The sequence below is a fragment of the Mus caroli genome, unplaced genomic scaffold, assembly GCF_978045245.1.
Source record: "Mus caroli unplaced genomic scaffold, Mus_caroli_1 scaffold_1, whole genome shotgun sequence".
NCBI classification, from domain to species: domain Eukaryota; kingdom Metazoa; phylum Chordata; class Mammalia; order Rodentia; family Muridae; genus Mus; species Mus caroli.
In genome coordinates this window covers 175,777,275-175,794,126 of record NW_028227256.1, presented here as the reverse complement: position 1 = coordinate 175,794,126, position 16,852 = coordinate 175,777,275, and the positions used below count along the sequence as shown (strand labels likewise).

Below are 16,852 nucleotides of genomic sequence, written 5' to 3'. Positions count from 1 at the left end.
AAGAGAAACAATTAAAAATGTAATTAGTCATTGCCTATATTGTTTCTCTATGCTGGTTGTTCCAAATCAGATTAAAATAGATAATGGAAATGGCTATTACAGTCAAGCATTGGAGACTTTCAGTTGACAATTTACCATTACCCATGTTACTGGAATTCCTTATAATCCTAAAGCACAAAGTATTGAGGAACAGATATTGTGGAATTATCTTCATAAAATAAAAAAGGGGGAGTTATATCCCTGTACACCACAAATTTATTTAAATTATGTTTTTATTTTAAATTTTAAAAAATTTGGATGCCAAGGAATTCTCTGAGTTTCTATGTCACCCTACAACTAAGCATACTTATGACCAGGTAAAATGGAAGGAGCCACATACTGGCACATGGGGAAGAGGGCATGTTTGTGTTTTTTCCCCAGGATGCTGAAGGAGCATGCTAGCTGCCAGAGTGATTGGTGAGACATGCTGATGCTGGGATAAAGAGTGATGCTGACCTCTGAGCTTGCTGAGTGCCCTGACAATGGAGACAGGAAGGCTGTTTTGGACATATATTCCTGACCCACCTTTGCTTGCCTATATACCAGATTAGACAAGTTGCCTTGCTTCATGCTTTTAGACCTTTTGGGACAGAAAACATGGAGACTGGAAACTCCCTACAAAAACTTAATCAAAAGAAAAGTTATGATGACTATTCACTTTCCTTTAATGTGACCAGTTATTATGACTCAATCATGGACTGTTCTATAAATCAACCCAATATTGGAAATAACAGTCTTCATTTGGAAGGCTGGCTCTGGACACTTTTAGAGATGTCTTTGAAAGGTAGCTGCAGTTCTCTATGATGCTATGTTAGCAATAGATCATTAGGACAGGATCTGGATTTTAAAAAAGTGTTAGTGCTTATGTTAAAGCTCCTGATCTTTTATTAATTGGTCATGTTGAAATTACTTTGTTTCTTCCATGGTATTTAATGTAAGTTGTATTGATTGTGTACTTTCTAACTGTGTTGGTGTGTTGAAACCTGGCATGTCTGTTATGGCGGTCTATCAACCAGTTTTTGTTTTATTGCCTGTGAATATTACAAAACCTTGGTATTCTGAAAAAAAGTTTGCAGATACTGAAAGAACTGGGTCAGTCTTTAAGCAGAAACAAGAGGATAGTGGGCTTCATTATTGCTAGTATATCAGCTTTAATTACATTAATAGCTAGCACCACTGCTGCAATTGCTTTGACACAAGAAGTTAAGACAGCTACTTTTGTTCTGAGTATTCAAGAGTATTTACACAGGCATTTGGAGCAGGGGATTGACACTCTTTATGAAACTATTCAAATTATTAGATAGGAGGTTCAGTGCTTAAGAGTAGGAAGCCATCTCGAGTGTCATGCTAAATACCAAAGGATTTGTGTTACTTCTAAAATTTACAATAATACTCAATATAATAAGGAAAAGTTCAAAGACAATTACAGTGTGTTTGGCATATAATTCCAACACCTCTCTGGATGTTTTAACTTTGCATACTGAGATTATGAATTTGATACTGCTGATATTGCTGGTAGAATTATTCAAGGCCTGAAGTCAGTATTTCCATCTTGGTCAAACTTTGAGAATGGCATATATGGCTTGATCATGATAGCCGTTCTTGTCCTGGGAATAGTTCCATTCCTGACCATCAAGTTAAAGTTTGCCTTTAACAACATCAACATGTTAGAAGCCCAAGTACATGGCATGAAACTAAGAATAAACCCCCAAACAGAGTTATTAATTTGACAGGCTGGCAAGTCAAGGACAGGTAAGATTCTGCACAACGGCCTTGCCAACCTAAGACAGGCATGCACCAAAAGGCCATGTTTATTACAAACACTAAAAGGGAATATTTGTTCATATAACACAAACAAGCTGTGCATGTCTTGAGGACGGGTAAAGAAGAAATTCTTGTCAGAACAACCTAAGACAGGCTCAGCCTTGTTTATTAAATTAAAAGTGGGGAGATGTAGAGGGCTTTTTGGGGTGCCGCTTGACAGGGGTCTGACATTGCCCAAGGAGAAGCAAGTGGGTTTCAGGCAGGAATCTGACATTGGCCATGACAGGGACATAAGCTCAGGCAGGAATCTGCCATTAGGGCAGGATAAGGAAGAAAGTTTCAGCAAGAATCTAACTTTTGGCTATAATAAGGAAGTAGGGGAAGGCAGGAATTTTAATCTTAGGGTGCAACAAAACAACTAGGCTTCAGGCAAGATTTTGGGCTTGGACAAGGAATGTGCTCAAGTATTTAGGTCATTATAGCAAGTCCTTTTAAACAATTGTCTTGGGAGTAGTCACAGGAATGTGCTTACTGCCTTGTTAGTTCCTTATTGTAATGTTTGACCTTAATACTTGCATGTAATTAAAATGATATAAAAAGCAGAAAATTAAACTTGCCTTCAGTCTCAGAACTGACTGGGGTCATGCTACAATATTGCCTGTCTTTTTTTCTTTTTAATCCTCACTCCCACACTGAGAACATGTTGACTGACTGAGCGGGTTTGGTCCACACACACAGACACACACATACACACATACACACACACATACATATACACACATACACACAAATACACACACATAAAAAACCTTTTTTTATAGTTCCAACACAGTTTGGGTAAATTAAAAAGCCTATTTTAAACATGAGAATCAAAGGTTAAAAGAGCATTAAAATGTAGACTATTAGCTGCCCCATTATATATTTTTGGTTGTGAACCTCCACTTTAATTAATGGCTAAGCCATCTCTCCAGCCCTAGATGACCTTTTCTAGATAACGTCTGCAACTCGTATGTGAAACCTACCACTAGACAAGCTTATGAAATCTATTTCAAAACAGATGACTTAAATACATGTGCTTTTATTAAGTTCTTATATATAAATTAACCACAACTATAAACAATTCCATATGATCCAATAAAGTAATAGTTGACACATTTATTCTCTGTCAAAAACTTTCCTTGATTGGAAGCACCATAAGAGCCAAAGGTAACTGGATGCTTTTTATGGTTTTTAAAATTCAAATGTAAGACTATATATGCTACCATTAAAATGGAATAACAAACGCAATAATACAATGTATGCTAGCTATTTGGGGGAGTAATGTAACAATATTTTTCAGATATTGAATTTAATAATAGTATGAACTTATATTTAATGTTTCTTAGGCAAACATACATTCTTAATATAATTACTTATATGTATATTATCTAAATACGTATATGTATTCAGAGTTAATCCTCCAGTTTCCTAATTTTTCTTCTGTTTTGCAGGAGGCTTGTGAAGTGGCTCAATAATAAACTGCCTGTAAATCTTCGAGTACCAGAAATAGCTCAGAACTAGAATGCTGATGAATGTGAGCATCAGGACAAAAATCAAGGCAGCTACCAGGTAGACACTTGATCTGGAATAACAACAACAAAGGAGCCATCAGACAGTCACTCTCCATTCTCTGCCTGTTAATCTACTCAATCCCACTGTCTTAGAACAGCTCCCTCCCTTGCTGGTGGCATAAATGGAGTAAGAAGCCCCAGCATCTTTCCTCAACATGGTTAAATAGCTTGCCCGAGGCTTCCCGGGAGACCTGTATGATCAGCTGGAGAGAAGGAAGCATGAAAGGACCCCGTGGAGTGGTGCAGAAGACAGAACCAAGAGTAGATAAGAGTCAGCCAGTGAAGCCTTGCAGAGGAGGAAGTGGCTGTGGCTGAACAGTGCTTTAGGAAAGGAAAGACTTGTATGCAAGGCCATGGACACGTGAAGAAGCAGGGAGGACCTCCTGGGTCATTCTGGAATGTAACTTAGTTCTGTGTGGCTGCAACTGTAGAACCTGCAGGACAGTGTGGGTAGAAATGAGGAGAGTTGGCCAAAGGCACTGGGGAGGGGATTCAATGGCAGAGGCCTTGTCTACCAGGAATGAGGTCCTTGGGTATGCTTTCCAGCATTGAGGGAAAAATGGAAAAGGAAAAAAAGACACCCCCGCCCCCGCCCCCACCTGCTGTGGGAATTTTGTTTTGTTTTGTTCTGTTTTTAAAAAAAGAAACACAGAACTAGGACCATGCTTTTGTTTTCATCCCAGGCGTATGATGAGGGGCTACTTCAGATTGACCACAGTGTTGCCATTTTGGGATGTTTGGAATTCTGGGGACTTTTCAGAGGGTATATAAATGCTAGGACCTTGAGAGTTTGGTTGTGGTAGGCTGTAGGTTGGGTTGGTTGTGGTCTATTAAGTAGTCATTCACAAAGAATAGGAGGAGGAGAAAAAACGAGGAGGAGGAGGAGAAGGAAGAGTAGAAGAAATAAGATATAGTGATGGCAAAGATCAAACTTGCCCCAAGGAACTCGATTCAGGAAATAGTCTTAATGATAACATCTCCCCCCCCCCCCCACCCCTGTCCCCTCAATCCTTTTTTCTCTGGTATCTAGTGTTAGGGGGTTAAAAGAGTGGAGGAAATGGGATCAAGAAGGGTAGATGAAGAACCCACAAAGTAGCCAAAGTCCATCTAAATACCTCCCCCTAAAACCAACACTCCCATCCCCAACTAAACAAACAAACAAACAGAAACCAAAACAGGTGGGCATGCATCAGATAAGAGAAAGCATACAGTAAGAAAAGAGTTGGAGTTTAGGCAAAGAGCAACAGGAGGGAGTTTCATGGGTGTGAGACACGATGGGAGAAGGACGTGATGATGTGGGTGAGGAAATGGAGAGAAGGGGTTAGGTCCAAGCTGTATTCAGTCTCAGCATTTGTTAACAGGCGACATTCCAGGAAGGCAAAAGAATAAGGAGAACTGCCAACTTGGCATCGTCAGCATGAAGATGTTGTCATCACTCACTGACACAAATACAGAGGGATGGGCGGGGACACACACGGAGACATGGCCTTAGTGTGCTTCCAGCTGGCCTGGAACTCCTGGGCTCAAGTGATCCTCTCACCTCTGGATATGGAGTATAGGGAGCTATCCTTCCAGGCTTAGGGCATGGTTACATGGCTGGTGGTAACTGAGCATTTGTGATTGTGTGTGAGAGCATGCATATGTGTAAGAGTGTGGGTGTATTTGTGAGAGAACAGGTGAGCATGTGTCTGTGTGTGTGTATATGAGTATGTGAGCATGTGTGTAAGTATGTGTATGACTACGTGAGCGATTGTATATATGTATGAATGTGTATGTGTTTGTGAGTATATCTGTGATAGCACGGGAGAGAGTGTATGCGTGCGTGAGCATGTGTATGTCAGTATGTGTGAGTGTGAGTGTATGTGAGTGTCTGGATATTGGAAGCTACTCTGTGCTGAGGGCCCTTCACTTCAGGTCTCTTCATCTGGGTTTCTGTGGAGGTACCTCCCACGAGAGGGTTTACATTTTAATCCAGATACTTAAGGGTTGGTTTCTACTTGAGGTCTCAGTGTCTGCTTAGAGCAGATTGCTGTACTGTTACTTTCTCTGGGCCTGCAGTTTTCTCAGTGTGATTTTTTTCCTCTGTGACCAGACAAAGGGTTCTCTTTTGAACCACGATCAGCATAGTCTTTCTACCACGCATTATGCTAGATGTGGGGACCAACAGGGGGCCAGCCTGGTTTACGAGATTTTGTCTCAAAAAAGCCAACCCAGGAAACAGAATAAAACAAGCAAACAAAGAAAAACTGTCCATTACCTGGGAATCATTCCTAAGCTCTCAATCGCAAAAATAGTTGTTAGGTTACAGAAGCTGCAAATTAGAAAAGGCAGTATTAAAGATTAAGTTAAAGGTGTTTAAAATATCCATATCTATGCTCACAATCATGTCATATGGAACCTTATTAAGGTGTCAGTTTCTTGACAAGGACACAGCAGACATGCATTTACAGGACAGTTATAACCATTTTTCTTTTTCCAATGCAGCATCTTCAGGCCATTGTGAGAGTCCTCAGAGGTTCTGTCTTCACAGCATTATACACTTTGGGTGGTAGTTTTCAAGGCAACAGCCATGATGACTTTAATAATATCGACCAATCATAAGTTTCTTCAGAGGTATAACACAGTGAACCATTGCATGTGGAGGTGCTGTTTAAATGAGCATTTACTATGTGCCTGGTGTGCAGAGTGTATACATGCTCTATGTTAGTCCTCACAAGAACCCTTCCTGCCAGACGAGATAGCTGAGGCTCAGGTCTTGCATTGCTATGGCCAAACTCCCGATGAAAAGAACTAGAGGAAGAAAGGGTTTGCTTTGACTCACACCTCAAGGACATACAGTCCATCATGGGGAGGAAGGCATGACAACTGGTCACACCTGACCCACACAAGGAGGAAGAGGAGGAGGAGGAAGAGGAGAAGAGTGATGAGCGCTGTGTCCAGCTCACTTTCCCTTTTTGTCCAGTAGTGGACCCTAGTCCATGAAGATGTACAGCCCACATTTTCAGAGAGGGTCTTCCCTTCCTCAATTAACCTAATCTAGAAAAATTATTAGAAGACATGTCCAGAGACTTATCTCTTTGGTGATTCTGAATCCTGTCAGGCTGACAATATCAGTCATGCATGACAAAATGTAAAGACTGTTTAAAGAGCTCTGCTGAGGTGAATTTCTTAGGTCCATGTTGCTCTTCCACTTTCAGGCAGGGCCCAGAAGAAACTATTTGTGACAGCACTGAGACTGGTATCAGTGTCCGAAGCCAAGTAGAATCCCGAGGTCTCAGGAAGGGGACTCTGTGATAGGAATGGTCTGTTCCATTGTGTATGGGATCAAGGAAAAGCGAATTGATTTATAATTAGAGCAAGGAAGTATGGTTACCATCAGAGATAATGCTACTCAAGGGACTGGGTAAGGATCGTTGATGTTGGACCCTCTCTGTCTCTCATGACAAGGACTGGGGTTGTAGCATAGTGGTAGACAGCTTACCTAACATGTGTGAGGCCTCAGCTCAGTTCCAGTATTGCAGAGATATAAACAAATGAAGTTAAATAAATAAAATCAACAAGGCATACCTGAAATGGGACCTCACAGGAAGAGGCACAATGGCGACATGGCCAAGCATGTGGCATGGAGAGTTTACTTTCTGGACTGAAGTACTTGTTTCCTCAAAAGGGGAAAAAAGTCTGCCAGGACCTGCCTTCTGCCAAAGTCACTTCTACCTGGAGAGAGTCTGTTCCAAAGGTGAGTGACCCAGAGCCCAAAGACTTTTCCCTGTCTCAGAACAGTTCTGCCAAGCACCCCTGCTCCAGTGTCCCTGTGAAATCAACTGAAGGCTTTACCAGGGCTGGAGTTACCTGCTTCCCCCTCTCCCTGTTCGGACTTCCTTTACTTCTAGGGCGTTTTTGGTATTCACTTGTTTCTCTGATAAAGCTTCATTTCACTCTTTGAGCCTCTGGTCTGGGTAATAAGTTATATAGTAAGTAAGAAGAGCTATAAAAGCAGAATGAAAGGTCATCATGGAGTTGCAGACTTCTTACAAGGAGGCAGTGCTATGGGAACCACTACCAAGATGAGGTTTTAATCCCACTGCCAGAATACATAAGTTTGAGAACCAAGGCAACAGAATTGGGAGCCACTCAGGTTTTCATTTATAACCCAAGACACATGTGTGTAGCGCATGTTCGGACCTTAGATTGCACAGGAATAAAAACATTTTCTGCCAGGAAAACAAAGTACAGTGCTGGCTAAAGACATACTGTGCATAAGGATGGTGTATTGGCTGGTTTTGTGTGTCAACTTGACACAAACTGGAGTCTTCAGAGAAAGGAGCCTCCCTTGAGGAAATGCCTCCATGAGATCCAGCTGTAAGGCTCTTTCTCAGTTAGTGATCTAGGGTGGGAGGGCCCATTGTGGGTGGTGCCATCCCTGGCTGGTAGTCCTGTGTTCTATAAGAGAGAAAGCTGAGCAAGCCAGTAAGTAACATCCCTCCATGGCCTCTGCATCAACTCCTGCTTCCTGACCTACCTGAGTTCCAATCCTGACTTCCTTGGTGATGAACAGCAGTGTAGAACTGTAAGATAAATAAACCCTTTCCTCCCCAACTTGCTTCTTTTTTTTTTTTTTTTTTTTTTTTTTTTTTTTTTTTAACTTAGATTCTGCTTTTATTTTTAAGTTTGATGACCAATCTTCAGTGGTTTGGGGTGAGGAGGAGGTGCTCAACCAAGCACGTGGGCTTCTTCTTCTTCTTCTTCTTTTTTTTTTTTTTTTTTTTTTTCTTTTTTTTTTTTTTTTTTATTACATAATTTCCTCAATTACATTTCCAATACTATCCCAAAAGTCCCCCATAGCGACCCCCACTTCCCTACCCACCCATTCCCATTCTTTTGGCCCTGGCATTCCCCTATATTGGGGCATATAAAGTTTGCAAGTCCAATGGGCCTCTCTTTCCATTGATGGCCGACTAGGCCATCTTTCGTTACATATGCAGCTAGAGACAAGAGCTCCAGGGTTCCGGTTAGTATATCATGTTGTTCCAACAATAGGGTTGCAGATCCCTTTAGCTCCTTGGGTACTTTCTCTAGCTTCTCCATTGGGAGCCCTGTGATACATCCAATAGCTGACTGTGAACATCCACTCCTGTGTTTGCTAGGCCCCGGCATCGTCTCACAAGAGACAGCTATATTTGGGTCCTTTCAGCAAGATCTTGCTAGTGTATGCAATGGTGTCAGCGTTTAGAAGCTGATTATGGGACGGATCCCTGGATACAGCAGTCTCTAAATGGTCCATCCTTTCATCACAGCTACGAACTTTGTCTCTGTAGCTCCTTCCCTGGGTGTTTTGTTCCCAATTCTAAGAAGGTGCACAGTGTCCACACTTTGGTCTTCATTCTTCTTGAGTTTCATGCGTTTAGCAAATTGTATCTTATATCTTGGGTATCCTAAGTTTTGGGCTAATATCCACTTATCAATGAATACATATTGTGTGAGTTCTTTTGTGATTGTGTTACTTCACTCAAGATGATGCCCTCCAGGTCCATCCATTTGGCTAGGAATTTCATAAATTCATTCTTTTTAATAGCTGAGTAGTACTCCATTGTGTAAATGTACCATAATTTCTGTATCCATTCCTCTGTTGAGGGACATCTGGGTTCTTTCCAGCTTCTGGCTATTATAAATAGGGCTGCTATGAACATAGTGGAGCATGTGTCCTTTTTACCGGTTGGAACATCTTCTGGATATATGCCCAGGAGAGGTATTGCTGGATCCTCCGGTAGTACTATGTCCAATTTTCTGAGGAACCGCCAGACTGATTTCCAGAGTGGTTGTACAAGCTTGCAATCCCACCAACAATGGAGGAGTGTTCCTCTTTCTCCACATCCTCGCCAGCAACTGCTGTCACCTGAATTTTTGATCTTAGCCATTCTGACTGGTGTGAGGTGGAATCTCAGGGTTGTTTTGATTTGCATTTCCCTGATGATTAAGGATGTTGAACATTTTTTCAGGTGTTTCTCTGCCATTCGGTATTCCTCAGGCGAGAATTCTTTGTTCAGTTCTGAGCCCCATTTTTTAATGGGGTTATTTGACTTTCTGGAGTCCACCTTCTTGAGTTCTTTATATATATTGGATATTAGTCCCTTATCTGATTTAGGATAGGTGAAGATCCTTTCCCAATCTGTTGGTGGTTTTTTTGTCTTATTGATGGTGTCTTTAGCCTTGCAGAAGCTTTGTAGTTTCATGAGGTCCCACTTGTCAATTCTCGATCTTACAGCACAAGCCATTACTGTTCTATTCAGGAATTTTTCCCCTGTGCCCATATCTTCAAGGCTTTTCCCCACTTTCTCCTCTATAAGTTTCAGTGTCTCTGGTTTTATGTGAAGTTCCTTGATCCACTTAGACTTGACCTTAGTACAAGGAGATAGGAATGGATCGATTCGAATTCTTCTACATGTTAACAACCAGTTGTGCCAGCACCATTTGTTGAAAATGCTGTCTTTCTTCCACTGGATGTTTTTAGCTCCCTTGTCGAAGATCAAGTGACCATAGGTGTGTGGGTTCATTTCTGGGTCTTCAATTCTATTCCATTGGTCTATTTGTCTGTCATTATACCAGTACCATGCAGTTTTTATCACAATTGCTCTGTAGTAGAGCTTTAGGTCCGGCATGGTGATTCCACCAGAGGTTCTTTTATCCTTGAGAAGAGTTTTTGCTATCCTAGGTTTTTTGTTATTCCAGATGAATTTGCAGATTGCACTTTCTAATTCGTTGAAGAATTGATTTGGAATTTTGATGGGGATTGCATTGAATCTGTAGATTGCTTTTGGCAAGATAGCCATTTTTACAATGTTGATCCTGCCAATCCATGAGCATGGGAGATCTTTCCATCTTCTGAGATCTTCTATAATTTCTTTCTTCAGAGACTTGAAGTTTTTATTATACAGATCTTTCACTTCCTTAGTTAGAGTCACGCCAAGATATTTTATATTATTTGTGACTATTGAGAAGGGTGTTGTTTCCCTAATTTCTTTCTCAGCCTGTTTATTCTTTGTGTAGAGAAAGGCCATTGATTTGTTTGAGTTAATTTTATATCCAGCTACTTCACCGAAGCTGTTTATCAGGCTTAGGAGTTCTCTGGTGGAATTTTTAGGGTCACTTAGATATACTATCATATCATCTGCAAAAAGTGATATTTTGACTTCATCTTTTCCAATTTGTATCCCTTTGATCTCCTTTTGTTGTCGAATTGCTCTGGCTAGGACTTCAAGTACAATGTTGAATAGGTATGGAGAAAGTGGACAGCCTTGTCTAGTCCCTGATTTTAGAGGGATTGCCTCAAGCTTCTCACCATTTACTTTGATGTTGGCTACTGGTTTGCTGTAGATTGCTTTTATCATGTTTAGGTATGGGCCTTGAATTCCTGATCTTTCCAAGACTTTTATCATGAATGGGTGTTGGATCTTGTCAAATGCTTTTTCCGCATCTAAGGAGATGACCATGTGGTTTTTGTCTTTGAGTTTGTTTATATACTGGATTACGTTGATGGATTTCCGTATATTGAACCATCCCTGCATCCCTGGGATGAAACCTACTTGGTCAGGATGGATGATTGTTTTGATGTGTTCTTGGATTCGGTTAGCAAGAACTTTATTGAGGATTTTTGCATCAATATTCATAAGGGATATTGGTCTGAAGTTTTCTATCTTTGTTGGGTCTTTTTGTGGTTTAGGTATCAGAGTAATTGTGGCTTCATAGAATGAGTTGGGTAGAGTACCTTCTGTTTCTATTTTGTGGAATAGTTTGTGGAGAACTGGGATTAGATCTTCTTTGAAGGTCTGATAGAACTCTGCACTAAAACCATCTGGTCCTGGGCTTTTTTTAGTTGGGAGACTATTAATGACTGCTTCTATTTCTTTGGGGGATATAGGGCTGTTTAGATCATTAACCTGATCTTGATTCAACTTTGGTACCTGGTATCTGTCTAGGAACTTCTCCATTTCATCCAGGTTCTCCAGTTTTGTTGAGTATAGCCTTTGGTAGAAGGATCTGATGGTGTTTTGGATGTCTTCAGGATCTGTTGTTATGTCTCCTTTTTCATTTCTGATTTTGTTAATTAGGATGCTTTCCCTGTGCCCTCTAGTGAGTCTGGCTAAGGGTTTATCTATCTTGTTGATTTTCTCAAAGAACCAGCTCCTTGATTGGTTGATTCTTTGAATAGTTTTTCTTGTTTCCACTTGGTTGATTTCACCCCTGAGTTTGATTATTTCCTGCCGTCTACTCCTCTTGGGTGAATTTGCTTCCTTTTGTTCTAGTGCTTTTAGGTGTGTTGTCAAGCTGCTAATGTGTGCTCTCTCTAGTTTCCTTTTGGAGGCACTCAGAGCTATGAGTTTTCCTCTTAAAAATGCTTTCATTGCGTCCCATAAGTTTGGGTATGTTGTGGCTTCATTTTCATTGAACTCTAAAAAGTCCTTAATTTCTTTCTTTATTCCTTCCTTGACCAAGGTATCATTGAGAAGAGTGTTGTTCAGTTTCCACGTGAAGGTTGGCTTTCTATTATTTATTTTGTTATTGAAGATCAGCCTTAGTCCATGGTGATCTGATAGGATGCATGGGACAATTTCAATATTTTTATATCTGTTGAGGCCTGTTTTGTGACCAATTATGTGGTCAATTTTGGAGAAGGTGCCATGAGGTGCTGAGAAGAAGGTATATCCTTTTGTTTTAGGATAGAATGTTCTGTAGATATCTGCCAGATCCATTTGATTCATAATTTCTCTTAGTTTCACTGTGTCCCTGTTTAGTTTCTGTTTCCATGATCTGTCCATTGGTGAAAGTGGTGTGTTGAAGTCTCCCACTATTATTGTATGAGGTGCAATGTGTGCTTTGAGATTTACTAAAGTTTCTTTAATGAATGTGGCTGCCTTTGTATTTGGAGCATAGATATTCAGGATTGATAGTTCCTCTTGGAGGATTTTACCTTTGATGAGTATGAAGTGTCCCTCCCTGTCTTTTTTAATGACTTTGGGTTGGAAGTCAATCTTATCAGATATTAGAATGGCTACTCCAGCTTGTTTCTTCATGCCATTTGCTTGGAGAATTGTTTTCCAGCCTTTCATTCTGAGGTAGTGTCTATCCTTTTCTCTGAGATGAGTTTCCTGTAAGCAGCAAAATGTTGGGTCTTGTTTGTGTAGCCAGTTTGTTAGTCTATGTCTTTTTATCGGGGAGTTGAGTCCATTGATATTAAGAGATATTAAGGAAAAGAAATTGGTGTTTCCTGTTATTTTTGATGTTAAAGTTGGCATTTTGTTCTTGTGGCTGTCTTCTTTTAGGTTTGTTGAGGGATTACCTTCTTGTTGTTTCTAGGGCGTGGTTCCTGTCCTTGTATTGGTTTTTTTCTGTTATTATCCTTTGAAGGGCTGGATTCGTGGAGAGATAATGTGTGAATTTGGTTTTGTCGTGGAATACTTTGGTTTCTCCATCTATGTTAATTGAGAGTTTGGCTGGGTATAGTAGCCTGGGCTGGAATTTGTGTTCTTTTAGTGTCTGTATAACATCTGTCCAGGATCTTCTGGCTTTCATAGTCTCTGGTGAGAAGTCTGGTGTAATTCTGATAGGCTTGCCTTTATATGTTACTTGGCCTTTTTCTCTTACTGCTTTTAGTATTCTATCTTTATTTAGAGCATTTGTTGCTCTGATTATTATGTGTCGGGAGGTATTTCTTTTCTGATCCAGTCTATTTGGAGTTCTGTAGGCTTCTTGTATGTTCATGGGCATCTCTTTCTTTAGATTTGGGAAGTTTTCTTCTATAATTTTGTTGAAGATGTTTGCTGGTCCTTTGAGTTGAAAATCTTCATTCTCATCCACTCCTATTATCCGTAGGTTTGGTCTTCTCATTATGTCCTGTATTTCTTGGATGTTTTGAGTTAGGATCTTTTTGCATTTTACATTTTCCTTGATTGTTGTGCCGATGTTCTCTATGGAATCTTCTGCACCTGAGATTCTCTCTTCCATCTCTTGTATTCTGTTGCTGATGCTCGTATCTATGGTTCCAGATTTCTTTCCTAGGGTTTCTATCTCCAGTGTTGCCTCATTTTGGGTTTTCTTTATTGTGTCTACTTCCCTTTTTAGGTCTAGTATGGTTTTGTTCATTTCCATCATCTGTTTGGATGTGTTTTCCTGTTTTTCTGTAAGGACTTCTACCTGTTTGATTATGTTATCATGTTTTTCTTTAAGGATTTGTAACTCTTTAGCAGTGTTCTCCTGCAATTCTTTAAGGGATTTTTGTGCTTCCTCTTTATTGTCTTCTTCCTTTTTAGCAGTGTTCTCCTGCATTTCTTTAAGTGTGTTATTAACGTCCTTCTTGAAGTCCTCTATCATCATCAGGAGATATGCTTTTAAATCCGTGTCTAGCTTTTCCGGTGTGTTGGGGTGCCCTGGACTGGGTGAAGTGGGGGTGCTGGGTTCTGATGATGGTGAGTGGTCTTGGTTTCTGTTAGTAAGATTATTACGTTTACCTTTCGCCATCTGGTAATCTCTGGGGTTAGTTGTTATCGTTGTCACTATTTAAAGATTGGAGCAGAAGCTGTGTTCCACTCACCAGCAGTCTCTAAATCCTGCGGCGGGGGTCGTGGGTAGCTGACGGTACCCCGGTGCTGGTCCAGCCGGATGAGGCCTGTGGTCCTACTCAGGCCGGTTTCTGCTTCCCTAACTAATGCAGTCTCAGGTCCCGCGCAATTGGATTGGAGCAGAAGCTGTGCTCCACTCACCAGAAGTCTTAAGATCCTGTGGCGGGTGTTGTGGGCAGTTGGCGAGTGTCAGCAGACCCTGCGCCCCAGCTGCTCAGGTGCTTTTCTGACCGGAAGAGGGTTGTGGCCCTATGTAGGCCGGATTTCTCTCTCCCCAACCAGAGCAGTCTCAGGTCCCGCGTGATTGGACTGGAGCAGAAGCTGTGTTCCACTCACCAGCAGTCCCAAAATCCTGCGGCGGGGGTCGTGGGTAGCTGGCGGGTGTCAGGCAACCCTGCGCTCCCGCTACCCTGGCGCTGATCCGGCCGGGTGAGGCCTGTGGCCCTACTCAGGCCAGTTTCTGCTTCCCTAACTAATGCAGTCTCAGGCCCCGCGCAATTGGATTGGAGCAGAAGCTGTGCTCCACTCACCAGAAGTCTTAAGATCCTGTGGCGGGTGTTGTGGGCAGTTGGCGAGTGTCAGCAGACCCTGCGCCCCAGCTGCTCAGGTGCTTTTCTGACCGGAAGAGGGTTGTGGCCCTATGTAGGCCGGATTTCTCTCTCCCCAACCAGAGCAGTCTCAGGTCCCGCGTGATTGGACTGGAGCAGAAGCTGTGTTCCACTCACCAGCTGTCCCAAAATCCTGCGGCGGGGGTCGTGGGTAGCTGGCGGGTGTCAGGCAACCCTGCGCTCCCGCTACCCTGGCGCTGATCCGGCCGGGTGAGGCCTGTGGCCCTACTCAGGCCAGTTTCTGCTTCCCTAACTAATGCAGTCTCAGGTCCCGCGCAATTGGATTGGATCAGAAGCTGTGTTCCACTCACCAGCAGTCCCAAAATCCTGCGGCGGGGGTCGTGGGTAGCTGGCGGGTGTCAGGCAACCCTGCGCTCCCGCTACCCCTGCGCTGATCCAGCCGGATGAGGCCTGTGGTCCTACTCAGGCCGGTTTCTGCTTCCCTAACTAATGCAGTCTCAGGTCCCGCGCAATTGGATTGGAGCAGAAGCTGTGCTCCACTCACCAGAAGTCTTAAGATCCTGTGGCGGGTGTTGTGGGCAGTTGGCGAGTGTCCCCCAACTTGCTTCTTGGTCATGGTGTTTGTGCAGGAATAGAAACCCTGACTAAGACAGATGGGAAACCTAGTGTGGTGGTACACACCTTTAACCACAGCACTCCACTCGGGATAGAGTGTAGTTTTCTGAGAGTTCAAGGCCAGTCTGGTTTACATAGCAAGTTCTAGGATAGCCAGGACTATAGAGAGAGACTGTGTCTCAGGTAAACAACATCTATAGTTATCGGTGTCTATTTTTATATGACTTATATGTGAACTAGCTTTTATTTTTCCCCCTTTCCATTTCTCCTACTCGTATATGACATATTTTAGGTGTATGGGTGGCAAGTGGTGATGACTAGGAACTGATATCAATTCATGGCCAAATTATTTGAGAAACAAAAAATTAATTTGAACGTTTGGACTTGTCACTGGATGCAGTAAGATTGATTTGTTCCACTTTGGATGGAAAGTGTATTTCTATTATTTAAGTATAATTATGCTCGACAAGCCTCTTCTGGTCAGACCAGCACCAGGGTAGCTAGGGCGCAGGGTCGGCTGACACTCGCCAGCTACCCACAACGCCCGCCACAGGATCTTAAGACTTCTGGTGAGTGGAACACAGCTTCTGCTCCAATCCAATTGCGGGCGGGGCCTGAGACTGCATTAGTTAGGGAAGCAGAAAACCGGCCTGAGTAGGGCCACAAGCCTCTTCCGGTCTGACCAGCACCAGGGTAGCTAGAGCACAGGGTCGGGTGACACCCACCACAGGATTTTGAGACTTCTGGTGAGTGGAACACAGAGTCTGCTCCAATCTTTAAACAGCGACAACGATAACAACTAACCCCAGAGATTACCAGATGGCGAAAGGTAAACATAATAATCTTACTAACAGAAACCAAGACCACTCACCATCATCAGAACCCAGCACTCCCACTTCGCCCAGTCCAGGGCACCCCAACACACCAGAAAAGCTAGACCCGGATCTAAAAGCATATCTCATGATGATGGTAGAGGACATCAAGAAGGACTTTAATAACAAACTTAAAGAAATACAGGAGAACACTGCTAAACAGGTAGAAGACATTAAAGAGGAAGCACAAAGATCCCTTAAAGAATTGCAGGAGAACACTGCTAAACAGGTAGAAGACATTAAAGAGGAAGCACAAAAATCCCTTAAAGAATTGCAGGAGAACACTGCTAAACAGGTAGAAGACATTAAAGAGCAAGCACAAAAATCCATTAAAGAATTGCAGGAAAACCAGACCAAACAGGTGATGGAATCAAATAAAAACACCCAAGACCTGAAAAGAGAAGTAAAGACAATGAAGAAAACCCAAATTGAGGCAACACTGGAGATAGAAACCCTAGGAAAGAAATCTGGAACCATAGATGCGAGCATCAGCAACAGAATACAAGAGATGGAAGAGAGAATCTCAGGTGCAGAAGACTCCATAGAGAACATCGGCACGACAATCAAAGAAAATATAAAATCCAAAAAGATTCTAACTCAAAACATCCAGGAAATCCAGGACACAATGAGAAGACCAAACCTACGGATAATAGGAGTAGATGAGAATGAAGATTTTCAACTCAAAGGACCAGCAAATATCTTCAAAAAAATTATAGAAGAAAACTTCCCAAATCTAAAGAAAGAGATGCCCATGAACATACAAGAAGCTT

General features: G+C 42.1%; 1 protein-coding gene across 1 annotated transcript in view; it reads right to left on the bottom strand.

Moving 5' to 3' along the window:
- Positions 1-2,973: 2,973 nt before the first annotated feature.
- The window catches only part of LOC110288529 (cation channel sperm-associated auxiliary subunit epsilon), a 154,949-nt gene continuing 141,070 nt past the window's right edge, over positions 2,974-16,852 (bottom strand). The window contains exons 21-22 of the mRNA XM_085843318.1: positions 5,671-5,724; positions 2,974-3,424 (exon numbers count right to left, since the gene is read on the bottom strand). Of these exons, the coding sequence (XP_085699444.1) occupies positions 3,271-3,424; positions 5,671-5,724 (208 nt within the window). The 3' untranslated portion in view covers positions 2,974-3,270. The remainder of the gene's footprint in view (positions 3,425-5,670; positions 5,725-16,852) is intronic.